General features: G+C 46.5%; 2 protein-coding genes across 2 annotated transcripts in view; one reads left to right on the forward strand and one right to left on the reverse strand.

Moving 5' to 3' along the window:
- LOC130281980 (protein spinster homolog 1-like) overlaps nt 1-26,981 on the forward strand; it is a 261,234-nt gene that overhangs the window by 100,377 nt on the left and 133,876 nt on the right. The gene's annotated exons all lie outside the window — the stretch shown is intronic.
- On the reverse strand, nt 2,684-3,628 carry LOC130283147 (taste receptor type 2 member 7-like). Its single transcript, XM_056532340.1, has one exon. It carries the CDS (start codon nt 3,626-3,628, stop codon nt 2,684-2,686), a length of 945 nt encoding a protein of 314 aa, XP_056388315.1.

Here is a 26,981-nt window from a genome sequence, read left to right on the forward strand (position 1 = left end):
CCTGTGGGCGGATTACCGAGCTGTGACTGACGGTCCTGCGGGCGGTGTGATGTGTTATTACGGGCAGTCACTGCTGAAGGAGAGAGGCAGGGCTTCCTGTTTTCGCCGTTCGTTCCATGCCCCTCCTCCTCCACTCTCCCTGCGGAAAGGCAGGGGTGGGATAGTCACTCAGGTCCCACCCCAGGTCCTCCTCATGTAGACTGTGCTGCTACCGGACGGACAGGTCTGGTAGCAGTGGTTGCAGTCATACTGATTAATTAACATTATGGCGGTGCCGGCCATAATTTGATTGTGGGCCCCCCTGGCTAACGGGCCCGGTCCCCATGGCGACCGTTGCGACCTCTATAATTACGCCACTGGTTCTGTTCATGTCCTTGTCTTTGATGTTTATCATGTATTATGTAGGCACCTTCTTTTATGTTCATTTGGACCTCGTTTCAGTATTATTGATACTTGTACATTTCATTGTAACCTTTAATAAAATTCTAATAAAAAAAAAAAATAGTCTTTCAACCGGTTGCCATCTAAGGATGAGCAGGCCCGTCCTGAGACGCAACCGATGTATGGCGCAAGGGATAATCACTGGCATTTCAGCGGGCGGCTATTAACCCTTTAGATCGCCACTGTCAAAGTCGACAGCGGTGTCTAAAGGGACATTTCAACCATCCCTGGTGGTCCAGTGTGGTAGATCGACTCCAAACCCCCCCGCACAGCGCGATCGCACATGGGGGGGGGGGGTGTGGGCGATCCACTGCTGAAGTAGCCGGAGGGTTAATTAAACCGCACAGTTAATGTCGCACACATAAAAAAAATTCCGAAGTCCAAAATTACGTATTTTTGGTCACTTTGTATACCCTAAAAATTTTTTATAAAAAGTGATCAAAAACTACCAGCAAAACAAAAATGGAACCAATAAAAAGTTCAGATCACGGTGCAAAAAATGAGCTCTCATACATCCTGGCATGCAGAAAAATAAAAAAGGTTTTAGGGGTCAGAAGATGACAATTTTACATATACTAGTTTTGGTGCATGCAGTTATTATTTATTTAAGTAGTAAAATAAAATAAAACCTATATAAATTTGGTATCCTTGTAACTGTATGGACCTACAGAATAAAGATAAGGTGTCATTTTTACAGAAAGGGCACTACATAGAATTGGAAGCCCTCAAAAGTAAAAAAAAAATTACGTTTCTTTTCCAATTTTTGCCCACAAATATTTTTTTTTCTGGTTTTGCCGTAAATTTGGTGGTGAAATGTATGATGTCATTACAAAGTACAATTGGTGGCGCAAAAAAAAAAGCACTGATATAGGTCTGTATGCGTAAAATTGAAAGTGTTATTAATTATTTTTAGAAGGTAATGAGGAAAAAACGAAAGAACAAGAACAGAAAAACCCTGTGTTCTTATGGGGTTAATTATAAATTTACTATTTGCACCATCATTTATCTATTAACGATTAACATTACATGCAATTACATTACTTGAATTACATAAATAATGTTTTAGGAAAATCACACTCTTTTAATTACATTCATTTACTTTAAGTATTTTCAAGCATTATTAAACACAACATCAACCATACACCTAGAATATTGCAGCAATATATATATATATATTTTTTTTTTTTCCACTAGTGGCTTATTCCCACCACCATTTATGTGGTTAGAAACATGCCAAATACACTGCAATAGTCTAATGAACAATACATTTAATGGGATAATAACCCGACCCATGATTATGAATAACAACTTTCCCGTCAATTGCCTTTCTTCAACACAACCGCTTATTCTAGTCTCCTAGACTTCTACCATAATTCACCCACTTTAGAGCTGCTTAAAGTTTAAAAGGTCACATAGTTTATCAAAAATGTTTGGGAATGGGAATTCATTATCTATAGTACACACTTATGATAAATTACACGCTGCAACAGAAAAAGTTAGACAGAAAAAACGGCGGTAAAAAAAGAGTAGGGTACACTTTGAATGATAAATCTCCCCCACTATGTTTTCTTGTTTTCTCCTGGCTCAGTGCCTTGTGACCAAGATGGTCTCAAAATGTAACTCTATGGGATCGTGTTAGGTTGTGTGCAGACTCCAACCAATCAAAACTTTTTATGAAAACTTGGGTACATTTTTACTGATGAATAATTCATGCACTATTTTTTTTTTTATTTGCCCAATACTTGGACCATGGGTCAAAACTAGACATTACTATTTGTTGGTCAATGTGTTCTCATCTGTTGCTTTATTATCAGTACAATATAAACTCAATTCCCACCAAACCTGTTGTGCACTGTTGGCATCTATGACGGGAAAATCTCCATATGTGCCAACGTGCCCATAGATGCCAAAAGGGGACCTTTTTTCAAATGCTTGGTCATGATAAGTCAGGATCAGCAGCCACAATTGTATATTTAAAAGCACTTCTAAATGCAATATATCACAAAATAAAATATACCACTATGAAATAGCTATACCAAACGATGTGAGTTTAGCCTTAGTTTGCCATTTTGTATGATTAATGCCTCCCCTGATAGTAAAACATTGAAGAAGATGTTGTTACTATATAAATAAAGGGTATTACTATAGTCCTGTCCTGCCCTGTCCAAATATTAAGATAGTTGGTACAGACAACCAACGGTATAATAATAAACAATTGCATTACCAAAACATTACATTGACACTAACTAGTTGTTACAGTGACTTCTGTGTTTCCAACACTAGGCTGCATACCGAGGAGTTTTTTCAAAATATTTGTCAGTTTTCTGTTTCCAAAAATTAAAATAACAGAATTGACTGTAGGAAAAAAGGAAACGATAATTAGACAAAAAGTCATTGTTAAGTCATCCGGAAAGCCCACCGGATTGTATATTACAGTAAAAGAGCTGTAGAAAATCAAGTAGAATATAAGTAGTAAAGTCACAGTTTTAGCTGCTGATAGGTGAGAACGTATTTTAGAATGTCCAGGACCATCGCTGTTCTGTTTCATCCGTAGCATGTGCTTACACAGAGAGGCGATGATGGCCCCGGCTGTTAAGAAAATGATAATAAAAGCAGCCGAAGCAACAACATTGAACACTTGAAACAAACAGTTGCATCTACTACTGTATTTAGCAGACACCAGTGTTGTTAGGTTTCCTGTAATATTGAGTGTAGATAATGAAATGTCCAAGTATAAATCCCAGTAAGCTGGCATCCCGGCAAACCAGGACAGGATCACAGAGAAAACTAGCAGCCAGGGCACCAATGTGGAAAGCTTTGCCTTCAGCTTGTAAAATAATGTTCCTCGAAGATTAACAATCTTCACAAAGTAGTAGAAACATAGACAGGTGGAGCACCAGAGACTTGAGAATGAGTACGTAGCTTGCAATGCTATAACCATGTAGATAACCCAATCCTCAAAGTAGTAGTCAGGATATAAGAAGAAAGTTATCTCTTGAAAGACAACAGATCCTTGAAGAAGCAGGTTGGAAATTCCTATGCCATTGAGGATAAGATTACAAGGGTTATGATCATGGGTCCGTAGCCAGTCTGTTAAGTGAACTATCAGGATAAAACTATTGCCTGTCACACCTGTCACAAGAAATATACAATGGATAAGAACATAAATATCAGCAATATATGACATGTTTGTTATCTAACAATTTGTATGTTAAGATCCTATAAAACCTAATATTAAGTTTCGGAAAAATTGCCAAAATTGGGATTTCTGGAATGATCTCTATTCCAACAATTTTTTTTATTTTGCTCTAATGTAGGACTTTGAAGATTTTAAATTGGATCTTTCTGCAGATCTTGACCACCAGTAGGTGAAATCTTCTGGATTGTTGAAGCCCAGTGTTCTTCTATTAAGGTTGTAGGTTCAGCGGAGTTGTTTTTGATGGTTCCTAAGTGAGCAGATTTCAAGGCAAGGTTTCATTTTTCACATTCATCCTTTTTAAAACTAGCTCACTGAAGGCACACAATTTTACAATGGCATAGCAAAAATAACATATTTGCAAGTCAATTCTTTTTCCTTGTTTATTTTTGAGGAATACAAATAAGGTGGTCAAGAACATCCATAATTTCTCATGACAAAAAAACGCTTTACAGACAAGTAAATATCTGTAAGCTATCAATATCACTTACAATATCTGTACCTGTCAAAAGTACAGGTGTGTCAAAACATGCACATACTCAGTATAATCATGACGATGAAGCCTATACAAAGCATAAAACAACCTCCACACAAAATAAAGATGTAGCCGAAAGAGCTTGCTTTGACTGTAAATAAAGGTTGTATCTAAGAGTGATAGAAGCATTAGTGGAAGGTTAGGTGGTCTTCCTTGTAGCCCAGCTTAACAAAAAAGATACAGTAAGAGAATATATTAAGTCGGTTATCTAGCATACAAAAATTAAAAACATTTTTTGCGGAAGCCCCGTTTTGGACAAAAAGTTGGGATTTATGAAGAGGCTTTTATCACAACTTTATCCAGTGCATTTTACATTTTAGACTGCAAATGTTAGGAGATCCTGTATTACATGAAAATGTTATTGATGACAATCAACACAGTTGTGACAAATAGACCGTAAATGTTTGAGGAAACCACCTTTGGCGTACACTAGTATGCTGGAATTAGGCTCATAAATATACCATAAGGAGTTTTAAAAAACTTTATCATAACCCACTGCAACCTTTATAAAATATAAAACAATACTTCTGATAACTTTCATACTATAAATGTTAGACCCATCCATGCAAGAACCCTGTTCTTGACTCATGGTCTGTGTTATGGACCTCCATGTGCCGCTGTAATAGAGCATGTGAAGAACTACTGCATAGATTATTTTTCTTTACTGCAAATTTGCCATTGAATCATTGAGAAAAAAACAACTGTAAAAAATTTTATGGAACTCTATAGAACTCTAACTCTAGAATTCTATTGGCATATTGTGAATCTGTGATAAAAATTAGAGATGAGCAAACTTTTCAAAAATAGGATTCGGCCGATTCGCTGAATTTTCCCAAAAAGTTTGTTTCGATCCGAATTTGCTCGCGGCGTGTCGATATTAAAAAAGGCTATTTCTAGCCTACATACAGCCTCTATAGGGGTATAGAACACTTTGCTGTGTCCTAAAACACATATGGAGTGTGCTGGGGTAGTGAAATAATACTGTTATTCAGAATAGCATGCAGATTACCGGCATCGCTCTTAAAATCACTGCCGCACAGCAGCACAATGACAGAGCCTGGTGGTGGCATCAGTGTCAGGAGACCACATAGTGACTGAATGACATAGCGTGGAGGGGTTGGCAGCATGAGGACACCATATAGTGGCTGAATGGCACAGCGTGGAGGTGTTGGCAGCATGAGGACACCATATAGTGGCTGAATGGCACAGCGTGGAGGTGTTGGCAGCATGAGGACACCATATAGTGGCTGAATGGCACAGCGTGGAGGTGTTGCACGAGTACACACCCGGGCTTCACAATCCACCCCCAAAAAAACGCAAAATTTTATTGAAATTGTCTGACAAAATACCTGTTTTTTTAAAAACTAGCGCATATACAGCAGTTCAGAAGACTCTATAATGCAGGACGGTGGACCACCAAAAGACATTCTTCTCAAAAATAATAAACCACACAATGTTTGAAAATTTGGTTAAAAATATTATTACATGTGTGTAAGCGCATCTGTCTCCAAAAGATCAGATCACAAAAGGTTTCTAATCGCAAAAAATTATTAAGCAGAGTTAATCCCTCTCCATATATATTTTTTTTTTCATTAAAAAATCACACGCAACAAGCGTTCTGTTGTGTGACGGTTAGCATTCTGCAAAATTCAATTTTATTACTGATAAAATTATCAGTAAATTTAAAAATAACACTACCCAAGAGTGTTTAATTATCCCATACATTTGATTAACCCCTTCATGACCCAGCCCATTTTCACCTTCATGACCTGGGCATTTTTTGAAAATCTGACCACTGTCACTTTAAACATTAATATCTCTGGAATGCTTTTACTTATCATTCTGGTTCCGAGACTGTTTTTTCGTGACATATTCTACTTTATGGTATCGGTAAAATTTCACTGATATTTGTATCCTTTCTTGGTAAAAAATCTAAAAATTTCATGAAAATTTTGAAAATTTAGCATTTTTCTAACTTTGAAAGTCTCTGCTTGAAAGGAAAATGGATATTCCAAATAAATTACATATTGATTCACATATACAATATGTCTACTTTGTGTTTGCATAAAAAAATTGACAAGTTTTTACTTTTGGAAGACACCAGAGGGCTTCAAAGTTCCGCAGCAATTTTCCAATTTTTCTCAAGATTTTCAAAATCGTAATTTTTCAGGGCCCAGTTCAGGTTGGAAGTGGATTTTAAGGATCTTCATATTAGAAATACCCCATAAATGACCCCATTTTAAAAACTGCACCCCCCAAAGTATTCAAAATGACATTCAGTAAGTGTTTTAACCCTTTAGGTGTTTCACAGGAATAGCAGCAAAGTGAAGGAGAAAATTCTAAATCTTCATTTTTTACACTCGCATTTTCTTGTAGACCCAATTTTTGAATTTTTACAAGGGGTAAAAGGAGAGAAATCACCCTAAAATTGGTAACCCAATTTCTCTTGAGTAAGGAAATACCTCATATGCATATGTAAAGTGTTCGGCGGGCGCAGTAGAGGGCTCAGAAGGGAAGGAGCGACAATGGGATTTTGGAGAGTGAGTTTTTCTGAAAGGGTTTTTGGGGGGCATGTCCCATTTAGGAAGCCCCTATGGTGCCAGAACAGTGGACCCCCCCCCCCACATGTGACCCCATTTTGGAAACTATACCCCTCATGGAATTTAATAAGGGGTGCAGTGAGCATTTACACCCCACTCGCGTTTGACAGATATTTGAAACAGTGGACTGTGCAAATCAAAAATTTTATTTTTCATTTTCACAGACCACTGTTCCAAAAATCTGTCATACACCAGTGGGGTGTAAATGCTCACTGCACCCCTTATTACATTCCGTGAGGGGTGTAGTTTCCAAAATGGGGTCACATATGGATATTTATTGTTTTGCGTTTGTCAGAACTGCTGTAACAATCACCCCTGTGCAAATCGCCTCAAATGTACATGGTGCACTCTCCCTTCTGGGCCTTGTTGTGCGCCCCCAGAGCACTTTGCGCCCACATATGGGGTATCTCCGTACTCAGGAGAAATTGCGTTACAAATTTAGAGGGTCTTTTTTCCCTTTTACCTCTTGTGAAAATGAAAAGTATAGGGCAACACCAGCATGTCAGTGTAAAAAATTAATTTTTTTACACTAACATGCTGGTGTAGACCCTAACTTCACCTTTTCATAAGGGGTTAAAGAAGAAAAAGCCCCCCAAAATTTGTAAGGCAATTTCTCCCGAGTACGGCGATACCCCATATGTGTCCCAAAACTGTTGCCCTGAAATACGACAGGGCTCCGAAGTGAGAGCGCCATGCGCATTTGAGGCCTGAATTAGGGATTTGCAAAGGGGTGGACATAGGGGTATTCTACGCCAGTGATTCCCAAACAGGGTGCCTCCAGCTGTTGCAAAACTCCCAGCATGCCTGGACAGTCAATGGCTGTCCGGCAATACTGGGAGTTATTATTTTGCAACAGCTGGAGGCTCCGTTTTGGAAACAGTAGCGTACCAGACGTTTTTCATTTTTTGGGGGGAGGGGGGCTGTGTAGGGGTATGTGTATATGTAGTGTTTTTTACTTTTTATTTTAGGTTAGTGTCAGTGTAGTGTAGTGTTTTTAGGGTACAGTCTCATGGGCAGAGGTTCACAGCAAGTTTGCCGCTGGAAGTTTGAGCTGCAGCGCAAAATTTGCGCCATCTCAAACTTGCAGCACTCACTGTAAACCTCCGCCCATGTGAGTGTACCCTGTACATTCACATTGGGGGGAGGGGGCAAACATCCAGCTGTTGCAAACTCCGAGCATGCCCTTTGGCTGTCCGTGCATGCTGGGAGTTGTAGTTTTGCAACAGCTGGAGGAACACTGGTTTGGAAACACTAAGTTAAGTAATAAACTTTCAAGTGTTTTGCAACCAAACTTAGTGTTTCCAAACCAGTGTGCCTCCAGCTGTTGCAAAACTACAACTCCCAGCATGCATGGTCTGTCAGTGCATGCTGGGAGTTATAGTTTTGCAACAATTGCAACAGCTGGAGGCACTGAGGTAGGAAACGGACAATGTTTCCCAACTAGTGTGCCTCCAGTTGTTGCAAAACTACAACTCCCAGCATGCCCAGACTGCCAAGGCATGCTGGAAGTTGTAGTTCGGCAATATCTGAAGGATCAGATGTTGCCGAACTACAACTTCCAGCATGCTTGGGCAGTCTGGGCATGCTGGGAGTTGTAGTTTTGCAACATCTGGAGGTCCACAGTTTGGAGACCACTGTATAATGGTCTCCAATCTGTGCTCTTCCAGATGTTAGAGAACTACAACTCCAAGCATGCCTGGACAGACTGAGCATGCTGAGATTTGTAGTTTTGCAACATCTGGAAGAGCACAGATTGGAGACCATTATACAGTGGTCTCCAAACTGTGGACCTCCAGATGTTGCAAAACTACAACTCCCAGCATGCCCAGAAAGCCAAAGGCTGTCTGGGCATGCTGGGAGTTGCAGTTTTGAAACTCTCAGAGGCAGCAGTGAGATCGCTTTACGGCGATCTCACTGCTGCCAATGAAGATGCCGCACTGCTGCTGCAAACTCACCTCCGGGACGCAGTGCAGCCGGGACCGCACGGAGGACGCCGGGACCGCACGGAGGACGCCGGGACCGCTCGGGACACCGCTCCGACGGGTAAGTGACGCCGGGGGACGGGTCAGGGACACTTAGCAGAGCGGTGTGTGTCCCGATACCCGTGATCGGAACTCACACACCGCGCTGCTAAGTATTCTGATAGCGAAACGCTGCTATCAGCTTGTCAGATTTGACCAGCTGATAGCAGCGATCGCTGGGGGGGGACGAAACCCCCCGTGGTCGCACGGTAAGATGGCTGGCTATCAGTGATAGCCACCATCTTTCCGGGCGCTGCGGGATGCCGCGAGTAGCGGCAGTAATGTCCATGACGTACCTGTATGTCATGGGTCGGGAACACCTTGCCACCCATGACGTACAGGTATGTCATAGGTCGGGAAGGGGTTAAAGGGTACCTCTCATCAAAAAAACTTTTGATATATTATAGATTAATGTATGCAGAATAACTTTACAATTGCATGTTATTAAAAAATATGCTTCTTTCTATTTAATTTTCCACTTTGAAGAAATGACCACTAGGGGTCTCCCTACCAGTCCTGGCAGCAAGCATTTCAGACTCATGCTGAAGTCCTAAACACTACGAGCTGCCAGTCTGCTTTGTTCACAAAGGAGAACACTCAGAGCTGCCAGCCTGCTTGCCAGATGTCCACCAGATTAGGATCTTAATTGGCCCCCAGATTAGGAGTTTAGTTGTCCCCAGATTAGGAGCATAGTTGTCCCCCAGATAAGGAGCATAGTTGTCCCCCAGATTAGGCAGCATATATGTCACCCAGATTAGGCAGCATAGATGTCCTCCAGATTAGGAGCATACTTGTCCCCCAGATTAGGCAGCATAGATGTCCACCAGATTAGGATCTTAATTGTCCCCCAGATTAGGAGCATAGTTGTCCCCCAGATTAGGAGCATAGTTGTCCCCCAGATTAGGAGCATAGTTGTCCCCCAGATAAGGAGCATAGTTGTCCCCCAGATTAGGCAGCATAGATGTCACCAAGATTAGGTAGCATAGATGTCCCCCAGATTAGGCAGCATAGATGTCCCCCAGATTAAGAGCATACTTGTCCCCCAGAGTAGGCAGCATAGATGTTCCCCAGATTAGGAGCATACTTGTCCCCCAGATTAGGCAGCATAGATGTCCACCAGATTAGGATCTTAGTTGTCCCCCAGATTAGGAGCATAGTTGTCCCCCAGATTAGGAGCATAGTTGTCCCCCAGATAAGGAGCATAGTTGTCCCCCCAGATTAGGCAGCATAGATGTCCCCCAGATTAGGCAGCATAGATGTTCCCCCAGATTAGGAGCATAGTTGTCCCCCAGATTAGGCAGCATAGTTGTCCCCCAATCAGCGCGGGCCGGTCAGAGCCAATCAAAGGTCCGTATGTGGCAAGCGGGCCGTACAATGCCCAGGTCTGCCCCAGAGGGTTTCATAACCAACCACAATAGAGAAAATTTTGTTGTAGGAGCATGGTCAATCTACTCAGACCCATCTGTCATTGGTGGCTGGAAATCCTGGCTGATCCATCCCTGATTCATCTTAACAAACGGCAGTCTGTCCACATTTTTAGTTGACAGACGAGTTCGCCTTGGGGTGACTATGGCCCCGGCCGCACTAAACACCCGCTCTGATGGCACACTACATGCCGGGCAGGACAGCTTTTCCAGGGCAAACTCCGCTAGTTGCGGCCATAAATCGAGTTTGGCTGCCCAGAAGTCCAGCGGATCTTCAATGGTTGTTGGCAGGGTCATGTCGAGGTAAGCCACCACCTGCTGGTTCAGGTCCTGCTCCATGTCCACCTGCTGCTGATGAGTAGCTTCACTATGTGGCTGAAGGAAGCTACTCATCAGCGACTGTAGACTCAGGCTGCTGCTGATTGAGCCGGTACTGCTCCTGCCACCTCTCCCCAGCAGCCGTGGCAGTGGAAGGTGTGCGCAGAGGGCCCTCCGAGTCAGACCTGCGAGTGGATGGACCATGTGGCCAACTCCCTGAAGTAGGTCAGTTTGTCCTCCCTCTCAGTGGGTGTAAAAAAGGCCCCCATTCTGGGCCGTTAGTGAGGGTCTAATAAGGTCATCTAGAAGTCATCGCGCTGACGAATTTTGACAATTCGGGGGTCACTACGCAAGCAACTCAGCATGCATCGTGCCGTTTGTGACAGTGACTCGCTGGGACTACCTGCCTCCATCTCCACTGTATACTGCCACGGTGTGTCTGGGTCCTCTGTCTCGCCTCCCTCGTAATAACCCTCCAGCTCCTCTGGCTGCTCCTCCTCTCCTTTCCAATGACCAGAAACACCGGCCATCTCATCCACCGTAAACTGTTCTCCGCTCTGCCCCTCATCATCCTCCTCCAGTTCATCCCCCACAGGACTCATGTAGCCTTCTGATGTAGGCGCAACATCTCCATTGCCGTGACCAGCCATGTTTCAATCATTTTTTGGAGTAAATGTAGGAGTGGAATTACGTCGTTCATGGCGTAATTCGAGCGACTAACAAAAAATGTGGCTTCCTCAAAGGGCCTCAGCAAACGGCAGGTGTCACGTATGAGCTGCCACTCGTTCACATTGAAGTTACAAAGGGGAGTACTCCTATCTGCTTGTATCATCAAAACATCTGTGATGGCTTTTCTTTGTTCGTATAGTCTGTCCAACATATGGAGGGTGGAATTCCAACGTGTGGCAACGTCACAAATGAGACTATGTTGTGGGATACCATTCTGATGTTGCAGCTCAAGCAAAGTGTGCTTGGCGGTGTACGAGTGGCTGAAGTGCATGCACAGTTTCCTTGCCATTGTCAGGACGTCTTGCAAATGGGGTGAAGACTTGATGAACTTCTTGACAACCAGATTCAACACGTGTGCCATGCAGGGCGAATGGTTCACACTTCCTTGTCGCAGCGCGGCCACAATGTTCTTCCCATTGTCGGTCACCATGGTTTCCATTTCCATATTTCATGGAGTAAGCCATACTCGGATTTCTTCCCTAATGAACTTTAGCAGTTCCTCCCCTGTGTGACTCCGTTCGCCAAGGCAAACGATGTGAAGGACGGCTTGACACCGCTGTGCCCTACACACGTGGTACGATGAAGGGCAACCGAGATTTGGACGTGCAGTGGAGGCCGAGGACACGGGGGAGGAGGAGGCGCACACTGTAAAAGGACCAACTGCCTGGGAGCGAGAGCGTGGAGGAGGAAGCGGTGTGACCTGTCCAAGTTGCTGTTATGGCTATGCAGGAACAACATTTGCCCAGTGGGCCGTAAAAGACATGTATTGTCCCTGCCCGTAGTTAAAGCTCCACACGTCGGCGCTGCCGTGCACTTTTGAACACACCGACAGGCTCAAGGACTGGCCCACCTTCTCTTGTACAAACTTATGCAGGGATGGTACTGCCTTCTTCGCAAAGAAATGACGGCTTGGGACTCTCCACCTCGGCTCGGCACAAGCAATCAATTCCCTGAAAGCTGCAGAGTCCACCAGTTGGAAAGGGAGGGACTGCAACACCAGCAACTTGGACAGGAGCACATTCAACTTCTGCGCCGTTGGATGAGTGGGCGCATACTGTTGTCTCTTGGACATGGTTTCCCGATCGATTGTTGGCGGAATGGCTGACAAAAAGCGGAAGAAGCAGGAGCGCCAGAAGGAGGGTTTGACACAATGCTCCCTTCGGCTGAGGTGGTGGAGCCTTGGCTGGATGACGGAGGGAGCGGATGGCCACTGGGTGATGCGGCAGGCTGGACCACTACATCGGAGCCACGGTTATTTCAGGCCACTTTATGGTGGCGAATCATGTGTTGACGCAGGGCCGTGGTGCCGAGATTGGGACCCTGGCCACGCTTCACCTTCTGCCGACAGATTTTGCATGTGACTACGCTAAGTTCCTCCGGATTCTTTATAAAGAACAAAGACACCGCAGAGTAGCTGATTTTCCCACCCGCAGTCCGCACTATTTCACTGCTATTGGCGCCGTCTCCAGGAACCCCTGTTCCACTACCTCCCTGAATGGTAGCTTGCTGCGAAGCAGGTGGTCTCCCCCTGGCATGTTTGGCTCCTAAATTTCCACTACTGCCACCACCACTCTGATTGCCAACCGTGCTACCGCCTTGCTGCCTCATAGACATAGAGCAAATCTCTTCTCCTGATGATGATGAAGCCCCGGCTTCTGCACCCAGCTCCCAATTGCGATCGGCTTCATCATCATCAAAAGATGTGTACACGTCACTGATGTCCTCCTCGTGTTCCACAACAGTGTCTGCCTCAGGACCCTGTACAATTGAAACACCGCCTCCCACGTCACTCTCCGCATCACTACTTGCCCGCCTTGCGGAGCAAGCGACGCATGTCTACTCACATTCTTGGCTGCCCATTAGCTGCTGACTGTCCTCTATTACATCGTCCTCACTAAATAGTGGAGCTGAACCCAAAGCATGAGATACTTCTTTGGGAGAGGGAACAGCATAGGACAAAGGCAATGGGATTGGGTGTATAACGCCGTTGTATAACGCCGTTGTATGCGATCAGCACACAGACGTGCAGTCACTTCCTTTCCCTATCTCGTGCATAGGAGAAATGACCAGAGGGAAGATGGCTGCCGATTATATAAGGCTGTTACATCACAGGGGTCAGTGAACACTGATAGGCTGCATCTCACATGTGATTCGGGGTCAGCCCGCCTACCTTCATTCCCGCCCTCCCATAATCCCCTGCCACATGTACTCACATGTGGATCCGCCATCTTAGGTCTCCAATAGCCTGGAACGCTGTAAAATGGAGTTTAATGAAGCAATTCGAAGCAATCGAATTTTTCAGGAAATTTGCAACGAATTCGGGTTCGTCAACTTCGATTCGCTCATCTCCAATAACAATATCTATATCATGGCTATGTGAATTGTGATTAATATAAAATCGCTCTGTATAGACTTGGAGCACTTCCTAGAAGATCTGACAGATCATTAGATATACTGTACATACAGCCAAATGTGGTGAGCCACAGGGTGGGAGTTGAGGTGGAAGGGGCAGATGGTGTTGCCTAGGGGTAGATGGTATTGACTATACAGTTGCTGATGAGTACCTTTTTTCACCCGCATAGTGAAGCAACCAATCAGCAGCAGGTAGACCTGGAGCAGGACCTGAACCAGCAGGTGGTGGCATACCTTGACATGCCCATGCCAACACACCTTGAAGATCCCCTGGACTTCTTGGCAGCCAAACTTAATTTGTGGCCGCAACTAGCAGAGTTTGCACTGAAAAAGCTTTCCTGCCCGGCCAGTAGTGTGCCATCAGAGCGAGTGTTTAGTGCTGCGGGGGCCATAGTCACCCCAAGGAGAACTCGTCTGTCCACGAAAAATGTGGAAAGACTGACCTTTGTAAAGACGAATCAGGCATGGATCAGCCAGGATTTCCACCCACTAATGCCTGATGCATCAGAGTAGATTGACCATGGTTCCACACCAACACTTCCCAAATATGGATAGTGCAAAACAGATTTAAGGCGTTGCTCCCCAGTTAAAAAAATTCCTCCGCATCAGACCTTTTTTGACTCACCTTCGTACTTGGGTACTGATATTGCTACCCACCGCACCACTCTGTCACTGGGTCATTTCAGGACTTCTGATGCTGCTGCTGCCACCTCCAGGCTGTCTCATTCTACCACCATATGTTCTCCTCAAGCTGCCGCCACCTCCAGGCTGTGTCATTCAGCCACCATATGTTCTCCTCATGCTGCCGCCAACTCCAGGCTGTGTCATTCAGCCACCATATGTTCTCCCCATGCTGCCGCAAAGTCCAGGCTGTGTCATTCAGCCACTATATGGTCTCCTCTTGCTGCCGCCAACTCCAGGCTGTGCCATTCAGCCACTATATGTTCTCCTCATGCTGCAACCACCTCCACGCTGTGTCATTCAGCCACTATATATTCTCTTCATGTTGCTGCCATCTCCACGCTGTGTCATTCAGCCACTATATGTTCTCCTCATGCTGGCGCCAACACCAGGCTATGTCATTCACCCACTTTTTGTTTCCTCTCGTTGCCACCAACTCCAGGCTGTGTCATTTAGCCACTATATGTTCTCCTCATGCTGCCACCATCTACAGGCTGTGCCATTTAGCCACTATATGGTCTACTGATGCTTCCGCCACCTCCAGATTGTCTCATTCAGCCACTATGTGGTCTCCTCATGTTACCGCTAACTCCCGACTGTGTCATTAAGCCACTATGTGGTCTCCTCATGCTGCCGCCATCTCCAGGCTGTGTCATTCAGCCACTATATGTTCTTCTCATGCTGCCTCCACGCTGTGTCATTCAGCCACTTTATGTTCTCCTCATGCTGCCGCCACCTCCACGCTGTGTCATTCAGCCACTGTATGGTCTGCTCTTGCTGCCGCCATCTCCGGGCTGTGTTGTTCAGCCACAATGTGGTCTCCTCATGTTGCCGCCAACTCTAGGCTTTGTCATTTAGACACTATATGTTTTCCTCATGCTGCCGCAACCTGCATGCTGTGTCATTCAGCCACTATATGTTCTCCTCATGTTGCTGCCACCTCAACACTGTGTCATTCAGCCACTATATGTTCTCCTCATGTTGCTGCCACCTCAACACTGTGTCATTCAGCCACTATATGTTCTCCTCATGCTGCCGCCACCAACTCCAGACTATGTCATTCAGCCACTATATGGTTTCCTCTTGCTGCTGCCAACTCCAGGCTGTGCCATGGTCTATTGATGCTTCCGCCACCTCCAGGTTGTCTCATTCAGCCACTATGTGGTCTCCTCATGTTGCCACCAATTCCAGGCTGTATCATTCAGTCACTATATGTTCTCCTCATGCTGCCGCCAACTCCAGGCTGTACCATTCAGCCACTATATGGTCTACTCATGCTTCCTCCACCTCCAGGCTGTGTCATTCAGCCACTATGTGGTATCCTCATGCTGCCGCCAACTCCAGGCTGTGTCATTTAGCCACTACATGTTCTGCTCATGCTGCCGCAACCTCCATGCTGTGTCATGCAGCACTAAATGTTCTCCTCATGTTGCCGCCACCTCCACACTGTGTTATTTATCCACTATATGGTATCTTTACGCTGCCGCCAACTCCAGGCTGTGTCATTCTGCCACTATATGTTCTCCTCTTGCTGCTGCCAACTCCAGGCTATGCCATTCAGTCACTATATGGTCTCCTCTTGCTGCTGCCAACTCCACGCTGTGTGATTCAGCCACTATATGGTCTCCTCATGCTGCCACCAGCTCCAGGCTATGTCATTCAGCCACTATATGTTCTCCCCAAGCTGACGCGTACTACAGGCTGTGTCATTTAGCCACTATATGGTCTCCTCATGCTGCTTGCACATTATGTAAAAAATTTTAAGGTAGCACTAGCTACCATAAAACTTCAATATAGAAATGAAAATTCATATTTTAAGCTTTGGGATTGTGAAGCTCTATTGTCTCCTCATGCTCTTGCCAACTCAAGACTGTGTCATTCAGCCACTGAATGGTCAGCTCTTGCTGACGCCATCTCCAGGTTGTGTCGTTCAGCCACTATGTAGTCTCCTCATGATGCCGCCAACTCCAGGCTGTGTCATTCAGCCACTATATGGTCTCCTCATGCTGCTTGTACATTACTTAGCACAAGCTACCATAATTCTTCAATTTAAAATTGAAAACTTCAACTCCCAGCATGCCCAGACAGCTTTTTGGGCATGCTGGGATTTGCAGTTTTGCAACAGCTGGAGATCTACAGTTTAGAGACCACTGCACAGTGATATCTATACTGTTGCCCTCTATATCTTGCAAAACTACAACTCCTAGCATGCCCACACAGCAGTTTGCTGTCTGTGCATGCTGGGATTTGTAGTTTTGCAACATCTGGAGATCCACAGTTTGGAGATCACTGTGCAGTGGTCTCTAACTGCAGCCCTTCATATGTTGCAAAACTGCAAATCCCAGCATGCCCAAACAGCAAACAGCTGTCTCGGCATACTGGGAGTTGTAGTTGCGTACCTCCAGCTGTTGCATAACTACATCTCCCAGCATCAGTACATGCTGGGAGTTCTAGTTTTGCAACAGCTATAGGTACACTGGTTGGAAAATACTGAGTTAGGTAACAGAACCTAACTGAAGGTTTTCCAACCAGTGTGCCTCCAGCTGTTGCAAAAGTACACCTCCCAGCATGCACGGTCTGTCAGTACATGCAGGAGTTGTTGTTTTGAAACAGCTGGAGGTTTGTCCCCCAATGTGAATGTGCAGGGTACATTCACACGGGCGGGTTTACAGTAAGTTTCCTGCTTCAAGTATGAGCTGCGGCACATCTTTCGCTGCGGCGCAAATTTCTAGTGGGAAGCTCACTGTAAACCTCTGCCAGTGCGAACGTACCCTAAAAACACTACACTACACTACACATAATAAAGGGTAAAACACTACATATACACCCCCTTACACTGTCCCCCCCCCCCCCCCCCCCAATAAAAATGAAAAACTTATTGTACTGCAGTGTTTCCAAAACGGAGCCTCCAGCTGTTGCAAAACAACAACTCCCAGCATTTCCAGAGAGCCACTGACTGTCCAGGCATGCTGGGAGTTTAGCAACAGCTGGAGGCACCCTATTTGGGAATCACTGGTGTAGAATACCCCTATGTCCACCCCTATTCAATCCCTAATTTAATCCTCAAATGCGCATGGCGCTCTCTCACTTCGGAGCCCTGTCATATTTCAAGGAAACAGTTTAGGGCCACATATGGGGTATTTCCGTACTCGGGAGAAATTGCACTACACATTTTGGGGGGCTTTTTCTCCTTTTACCCCTTATGAAAAGGAAAAGTTGGGGGCTACACAGCCTGTTAGTGTAAAGAAATAAAAAAATCAACACTAACATGCTGGTGTTGCCCCATACTTTATATTTTCACAAGTGTTAAAAGGGAAAAAAGACACACAAAATGTGTAACTGTTACGCCGAGCGCTCCGGATCCCTGCTCCTCCCCGGAGCGCTCGCGGTGTTCCTCTCTCTGCAGCGCCCCGGTCAGACCCGCTGACCGGGAGCGCTGCACTGACATTGCCGGCGGGGATGTGATTCGCATAGCGGGACGCGCCCGCTCGCGAATCGCATCCCAAGTCATTTACCTGTCCCGGTCCCCGGCTGTCATGTCCTGGCGCGCTGCTCCGCTCCTTAGGGCGCGTGCGCGCCAGCTCTCTAAGATTTAAAGGGCCAGTGCACCAGTGATTGGTGCCTGGCCCAATCAGTCTGATTAGCTTCCACCTGCTCCCTGTCCATATAACCTCACTTTCCCTGTACTTCCTTGTCGGATCTTGTTGCCTTAGTGCCTAGAGAAAGCTACTACTGTGTTTACCATTACTGTGTTCCTGACCTCCTGCTTATACTATTGACTACGAACCTTGCCGCCTGCCCCGACCTTCTGCTACGTCTGACCTTGCTTCTGCCTAGTCCTTCTGTCCCACGCCTTCTCAGCAGTCAGCGAGGTTGAGCCGTTGCCAGTGGATACGACCTGGTTGCTACCGCTTTGCGGCGGGCTCTGGTGAATACCAGTAGCAACCCTATAACCGGTCCACCGACACGGTCCACGCCAATCCCTCGCTGACACAGAGGATCCACCTCCAGCCTGCCGAATCCTAACAGTAGATCCGGCCATGGATCCCGCTGATGTGCCGCTGCCAAGCATCGCTGACATAGCCACGCTGGTCGCCCAGCTATCCTGACAGATTGCCCAACAAGATCACCAGCTGTCGTACTTGACCACCATGACACAGCAACTTCAGTCACAGTTACAGCAGCTGCAACAGCAACAACCATCTCCTCCGCCGGTTCCTGCACCTCTTCCGCAGCGAGCGGCCGCTCCTAACCTCCGCTTGTCCCTGCCGGACAAATTTGATGGGGACTCTAGACTCTGCCGTGGTTTCCTGTCACAATGTTCCCTACATTTGGAGATGTTGTCGGACCAATTTCCTACAGAACGGTCGAAGGTGGCTTTCGTGGTTAGTCTCCTGTCTGGGAAGGCTCTGTCATGGGCCACACCGCTCTGGGACTGCGATGATCCTGTCACCGCCACTGTACAGTCCTTCTTCTCTGAGCTTCACAGTGTCTTCGAGGAACCAGCCCGGGCTTCTTCTGCCGAAACTGCCTTGTTAAACCTGGTCCAGGGTAGTTCTTCTGTAGGCGAATATGCCATCCAATTTCGTACCCTCGCCTCTGAATTATCCTGGAACAACTAGGCTCTCTGCGCGACCTTTAAACAAGGCCTATCCAGTAACATCAAAGATGTGCTGGCCGCACGAGAAATTCCTGCCAACCTGCATGAACTTATCCATTTGGCCACCTGCATTGACATGCGTTTTTCTGAAAGACACCAGGAACTCCGCCAGGAAAAAGACCTTAATCCCTGGGCACCTCTCTCACGGTATCCTTTGCAATCTGCCCCTGTGCCTCCCGCGGAGGAGGCTATGCAAGTGGATCGGTCTCGCCTGACTCTTGAAGAGAGGTCTCGCCGTAGGGATAAAAATCTATGTCTGTACTGCGCTAGTACCGAACATTTCTTGGTGGATTGCCCTATTCATCCTCCACGTCTGGAAAATGCACGCACCCAGCTCACGTGGGTGTGGTGTCTCTTGGTACGGAGTCTGCTTCTCCATGTCTCACTGTGCCCGTGCGGATTTCTCCTTCTGCCAACTCCTCCTTCTCAGCCGTGGTCATCTTGGACTCTGGTTCTTCTGGAAATTTTATTCTGGCCTCTTTGCTTGATAGGTACTGCATCCTGGTGACCCGTCTCGTCAAGCCGCTCTACATTTCTTCGGTCAACGGAGTCAAGTTGCACTGCACTGTGCGTTACCGCACAGAGGCTCTGCTTATGAACATTGGACTGCATCACGAGAAAATTGAATTTTTGGTTCTGCCCAACTGCACCTCTGAACTCCTCCTCGGTCTGCCATGGCTCCAGCATCATTCTCCCACCCTTGACTGGACCAGCGGGGAGATCAAGAATTGGGGTCCTGCTTGCCGCAAGAAATGCCTCACGTCTGCTGCCAGCCCCGTCTGTCGGGCCTCAGTGTTCCCTCCTGTGCCTGGTCTCCCCAAGGCCTATCAGGACTGTGCTTTGCCTCCTCATAGCCCCCGTCCTGGTAACACTCTGCCCCGTGCCAAGCTTCACCCTCTGCCCTCCCTCCCCATTCCCACTCCTTCTGAACTGCCTGCCTTTGATGAGGAAACCCTACAATCGCTCCCAGTGTCCTCGTCCCACGTGAAGCAATTACCGGACAGAAAAAGGGGGAGACCTAAGGGGGGGGGTGGTACTGTTACGCCGAGCGCTCCGGATCTCTGCTCCTCCCCGGAGCGCTCGCGGTGTTCCTCTCTCTGCAGCGCCCCGGTCAGACCCGCTGACCGGGAGCGCTGCACTGACATTGCCGGCGGGGATGCGATTCGCATAGCGGGATGCGCCCGCTCGCGAATCGCATCCCAAGTCACTTACCCGTCCCAGTCCCCGGCTGTCACTTCCTGGCACGCGGCTCCGCTCCTTAGGACGCGCCAGCTCTCTAAGATTTAAAGGGCCAGTGCACCAGTGATTGGTGCCTGGCCCAATCAGTCTGATTAGCTTCCACCTACTCCCTGTCCATATAACCTCACTTCCCCTGCACTTCCTTGCCGGATCTTGTTGCCTTAGTGCCTAGAGAAAGCTACTACTGTGTTTACCATTACTGTGTTCCTGACCTCCTGCTTATACTATTGACTACGAACCTTGCCGCCTGCCCCGACCTTCTGCTACGTCTGACCTTGCTTCTGCCTAGTCCTTCTGTCCCACGCCTTCTCAGCAGTCAGCAAGGTTGAGCCATTGCCGGTGGATACGACCTGGTTGCTACCGCCACAGCAAGACCATCCCACTTTGCGGCGCGCTCTGTTGAATACCAGTAGCAACCCTAGAACCGGTCCACCGACACGGTCCACGCGAATCCCTCGCTGACACAAAGGATCCACCTCCAGCCTGCCGAATCCTAACAGTAACGCAATTTCTCCTGAGTACGTAAATACCCCATATGTGGGCATAAAATGCTCTGCGGGCGCACAACAAGGCTCAGGAGTGAGAGTGCACTATGTACATTTGAAGCCTACATTTGCACAGGGGTGGTTGATTTTACAGCGGTTCTGACATAAACACAAAAAAATAAATACCCACATGTGACCCCATTTTGGAAACTACACCTCCCATGGAACGTAACAAGGGGTATAGTGTGCCTTAACACCCCCCCACAGGTGTTTAATGAAAATTCTTCAAAGTTGGATGGAAAAATGAAAAAAAAAATTCACTAAAATGCTGGTGTTACCCTAAATTTTTCATTTTCACAAGGGAAAATGGGAAAAAAGCCCCCCAAAATATTTAACCCCATTTCTTCTGAGTAAGAACATACCCCATATGGGGATGTAAAGTGCTCTGCGGGCGAACTACAATGCTCAGAAGAGAAGGAGCACCATTGGGATTTTGAAGAGAAATGTTTTCCTGAATTGAAGGCTACATGTGTTTATAAAGCCCCAATAGTGCCAGAACAATGGACCCCCCACACACATTTTACCCTATTTTGGAAACTACACCCCTCATGTAATGTAATAAGGGGTACAGTGAGCATTTACGCCCCACAGGTGTCTGACAGATTTTTGGAACAGTGGTCCGTGAAAATGGAAAATTTAATTTTTCATGTGCACAGCCCACTGTTCCAAAGATCTGTCAAATGCCAGTGGGGTGTAAATACTCATTGCACCCCTTATTAAATTCTGTCAGGGGTGTAGTTTCCAAAATGGGGTCAAATGTGAGTGGGTCCACTGTTCTGGCACCACGGGGGGCTTTGTAAACGCACATGGCCCCCGACTTCTATTCCAATAAAATTCTGTCTCCAAAAGCTCAATGGCGCTCCTCCTCTTCTGAGCAGTGTAGTGCGCCAGCAGAGCACTTGACATCCACACATTGGGTATTTCCATACTCAGAAGAAATGGGGTTACAAATTATGGGAGTCATTTTCTCCTATTACCCCTTGTAAAAATGTAAAATTTGGAGAAAAAACTACATTTTAGTGAATTTTTCTTTTCTTTTACACATCCAACTTTAACGAAAAGTCGTCAAACACCTGTGGGGTGTTAAGGCTCACTAGACCCCTTGTTACATGCCTTGAGGGGTGTAGTTTCCATAATAGTATGCCATGTGTTTTTTTTTTTTTTTTTGCGGTTCTGGCACCATAGGGGCTTCCTAAATGCGACAAGCCCTCCAAAAACCATTTCAGCAAAATTCGCTTTTCAAAATACCACTGTCGCTCCTTCCCTTCTGAGCCCTCTACTGCGCCCGCCGAACACTTGACATACACATATGAGATATTTACTCACTCGAGAGAAATTGGGTTACACATTTTTGGACGATTTCTCTCCTTTTACCCCTTGTAAAAATTCAATAAATGGGTCTACAAGAACATGCCAGTGTAAAAAATTATTGAAGATTTAGAATTTTATCCTTCAATTTGCTGCTATTCCTGTGAAACACCTAAAGGGTTAACAAACCTATTGAATGTCATTTTGAATACTTTGAGGGGTGAAGTTTTTATAATGGGGTAATTTATGAGGTATTTCTTATACAAAAGCCCTTCAAATCCACTTCAAAACTGAACTGGTCCCTGAAAAATTTCGAAAATTGCTGCTGTACTTTGAAGCCCTCTCTATGTCAACTTTATGATGAAAACATAAAGTAGACACATTGTATATGTGAATCAATATATATTTTTGGAATATACATTTTCCTTATTAGCAGAGAGCTTAAAAGTAAAAAAAAAAAAAGAAATGATGCAAGTATCGACAAAATATTTACCGCTAACATAAAGTAGAATATGTCACGAAAAAACTATCTCGGAATCAGAATGAAAGGTAAAAGCATCCCAGAGTTATTAATGCTTAAAGTGACAGTGGTCAGATGTGCAAAAAATGGCCGGGTCCTACAGTGAAAATTGGCTGGGTCCTTAAGGGTTTAATCTTAGGGATTGTGATTCCCTATGGTCTCCTCATGCTGCTGCCAACTCCAGGCTGTGTCATTCAGCCCCTATATGGTCTCCTCATGTTGCTGGGGCATTACCTAAACATTTTTATGGTAGCAATAGCTACCTGTTACGCCGAGCGCTCCGGGTCCCCGCTCCTCCCCGGAGCGCTCGCAACATCCTCGCATTTGCAGCGCCCCGGTCAGACCTGCTGACCGGGTGCGCTGCAATATCTCTCTCAGCCGGGATGCGATTCGCGATGCGGGAGGTGCCCGCTCGCGATGCGCATCCCGGCTCCCGTACCTGACCCGTTCCCCGTCGGTCTTGTCCCGGCGCGCGCGGCCCCGATCCTTAGGGCGCGCGCGCGCCGGGTCTCTGCAGTTTAACCCCTTAATGACGCAGGACGTATATTTACGTCCTGCGCCGGCTCCCGCGATGTGCAGTATTAACCCTTTAGAAGCAGCGGTCAAAGCTGACCGCCGCTTCTAAAGTGAAACTGAAAGTATCCCGGCTGCTCAGTCGGGCTGTTCGGGACCGCCGCGGTGAAATCGCGGCGTCCCGAACAGCTGATCGGACATCGGGAGGGCCCTTACCTGCCTCCTCGGTGTCCGATCGACGAATGACTGCTCCGTGCCTGAGATCCAGGCAGGAGCAGTCAAGCGCCGATAATGCTGATCACAGGCGTGTTAATACACGCCTGTGATCAGGATGAGAGATCAGTGTGTGCAGTGTTATAGGTCCCTATGGGACCTATAACACTGCAAAAAAAAAGGTAAAAAAAAGTGTTAATAAAGGTCATTTAACCCCTTCCCTAATAAAAGTTTGAATCACCCCCCTTTTCCCATAAAAAAAATAAAACAGTGTAAAAAAATAAATAAATAAACATATGTGGTATCGCCGCGTGCGTAAATGTCCGAACTATAAAAATATATCATTAATTAAGCCGTACGGTCAATGGCGTATGCGCAAAAAAATTCCAAAGTCCAAAAAAGCGTCTTTTGGTCACTTTTTATAACATTAAAAAATGAATAAAAAGTGATCAAAAAGTCCTATCAAAACAAAAATCATACCGATAAAAACTTCAGATCACGGCGCAAAAAATGAGTCCTCATACCGCCCTGTACGTGGAAAAATAAAAAAGTAATAGGGGTCAGAAGATGACATTTTTAAACGTATACATTTTCCTGCATGTAGTTATGATTTTTTCCAGAAGTGCGACAAAATCAAACCTATATAAGTAGGGTATCATTTTAACCATATGGACCGACAGAATAATGATAAGGTGTAATTTTTACCGAAATATGCACTGCGTAGAAACGGAAGCCCCCAAAAGTTACAAAATGGCATTTTTTTTCGATTTTGTCGCACAATGATTTTTTTTTCCGTTTCGCCGTGCATTTTTGGGTAAAATGAGTAATGTCACTGCAAAGTAGAATTGGCGACGCAAAAAATAAGCCATAATATGGATTTTTTGGTGGAAAATTGAAAGGGTTATGATTTTTAAAAGGTAAGGAGGAAAAAACGAAAGTGCAAAAACGGAAAAACCCTGAGTCCTTAAGGGGTTAAAGGGCCACTGCGCCACTGATTGGCGCAGCAGGCTTAATTAGTGTGTTCACCTGTGCACTCCCTACTTATACCTCACATCCCCTGCACTCCCTCGCCGGATCTTGTTGCCATTGTGCCAGTGAAAGCGTTTCCTTGTGTGTTCCTAGCCTGTGTTCCACACCTCCTGCCGTTGCCCCTGACTACGATCCTTGCTGCCTGCCCTGACCTTCTGCTACGTCCGACCTTGCTCTTGTCTACTCCCTTGTACCGCGCCTATCTTCAGCAGTCAGAGAGGTTGAGCCGTTGCTGGTGGATACGACCTGGTTGCTACCGCCGCTGCAAGACCATCCCGCTTTGCGGCGGGCTCTGGTGAATACCAGTAGCAACTTAGAACCGGTCCACCAACACGGTCCACGCCAATCCCTCTCTGGCACAGAGGATCCACCTCCAGCCAGCCGAATCGTGACAGTAGATCCGGCCATGGATCCCGCTGAAGTCCCACTGCCAGTTGAGACAGCCAGATGTCGCCGACCTCACCACGGTGGTCGCCCAGCAGTCGCAACAGATAGCGCAACAAGGCCACCAGCTGTCTCAACTGACCGTGATGCTACAGCAGCTATTACCACAACTCCAGCAACAATCTCCTCCGCCAGCTCCTGCACCTCCTCCGCAGCGAGTGGCCGCTTCCGGCCTACGATTATCCTTGCCGGATAAATTTGATGGGGACTCTAAGTTTTGCCGTGGCTTTCTTTCGCAATGTTCCCTGCACTTGGAGATGATGTCGTACCAGTTTCCTACTGAAAGGTCTAAGGTGGCTTTCGTAGTCAGCCTTCTGTCTGGGAAAGCTCTGTCATGGGCCACACCGCTCTGGGACCGCAATGACCCTGTCACTGCCTCTGTACACTCCTTCTTCACGGAAATTCGAACTGTCTTTGAGGAACCTGCCCGAGCCTCTTCTGCTGAGACTGCCCTGCTGAACCTGGTCCAGGGTAATTCTTCTGTTGGCGAGTACGCCATCCAATTCCGTACTCTTGCCTCCGAATTATCCTGGAATAATGAGGCCCTCTGCGCGACCTTTAAAAAAGGCCTATCCAGCAACATTAAAGATGTGCTGGCCGCACGAGAAATTCCTGCTAACCTGCATGAACTTATTCATCTGGCCACTCGCATTGACATGCGTTTTTCCGAAAGGCGTCAGGAGCTCCGTCAGGATATGGACTTTGTTCGCACGAGGCGGTTTCTCTCCCCGGCTCCTCTCTCCTCTGGTCCTCTGCAATCCGTTCCTGTGCCTCCCGCCGTGGAGGCTATGCAAGTTGACCGGTCTCGCTTGACACCTCAAGAGAGGACACGACGCCGCATGGAGAATCTGTGCCTGTACTGTGCCGGTACCGAACACTTCTTGAAGGATTGTCCTATCCGTCCTCCCCGCCTGGAAAGACGTACGCTGACTCCGCACAAAGGTGAGACAGTTCTTGATGTCAACTCTGCTTCTCCACGCCTTACTGTGCCTGTGCGGATATCTTCCTCTGCCTTCTCCTTCTCTGCTATGGCCTTCTTGGATTCCGGATCTGCAGGAAATTTTATTTTGGCCTCTCTCATCAACAGGTTCAACATCCCGGTGACCAGTCTCGCCAGACCCCTCTACATCAATTCTGTTAACAATGAAAGATTGGACTGTACCGTGCGTTACCGCACGGAACCTCTCCTAATGTGCATCGGACCTCATCACGAAAAAATTGCATTTTTGGTCCTCTCCAACTGCACTTCTGAAATTCTTCTTGGATTACCGTGGCTTCAACGGCATTCCCCAACCCTTGATTGGTCCACAGGAGAAATCAAGAACTGGGGTACTTCTTGTCTCAAGGACTGTCTTAAACCGGTTCCCAGTACTCCCTGCCGTGACCCTGTGGTTCCCCCTGTATCCGGTCTTCCTAAGGCTTATATGGACTATGCTGATGTTTTTTGCAAAAAGCAAGCTGAGACTTTACCTCCTCACAGGCCTTATGACTGTCCTATTGACCTCCTCCCGGGTACTACTCCACCCTGGGGCAGAATCTATCCTCTGTCTGCTCCAGAGACTCTTGCCATGTCAGAGTACATCCAGGAAAATTTAAAAAAGGGGTTTATCCGCAAATCCTCCTCTCCTGCCGGAGCTGGATTTTTTTTTGTGTCCAAAAAAGATGGCTCCCTACGTCCTTGCATTGACTACCGCGGACTTAATAAAATCACGGTAAAAAACCGCTACCCCTTACCTCTTATCTCGGAACTCTTTGATCGCCTACAAGGTGCCCACATCTTTACCAAACTGGACTTAAGAGGTGCTTATAATCTCATCCGCATCAGGGAGGGGGACGAATGGAAGACTGCATTTAACACCAGAGATGGACACTTTGAGTATCTGGTCATGCCCTTTGGCCTGTGCAACGCCCCTGCCGTCTTCCAAGACTTTGTTAATGAAATTTTTCGTGATCTCTTATATTCCTGTGTTGTGGTTTATCTGGACGATATTCTGATTTTTTCTGCCAACTTAGAAGAACACCGCCAGCATGTCCGCATGGTTCTTCAGAGACTTCGGGACAATCAACTTTATGCCAAAATGGAGAAATGTCTCTTTGAATGTCAATCTCTTCCTTTCCTAGGATACTTGGTCTCTGGCCAGGGACTACAAATG

This window comes from Hyla sarda, chromosome 7 (genome assembly GCF_029499605.1).
Source record: "Hyla sarda isolate aHylSar1 chromosome 7, aHylSar1.hap1, whole genome shotgun sequence".
Lineage (NCBI taxonomy): Eukaryota > Metazoa > Chordata > Amphibia > Anura > Hylidae > Hyla > Hyla sarda.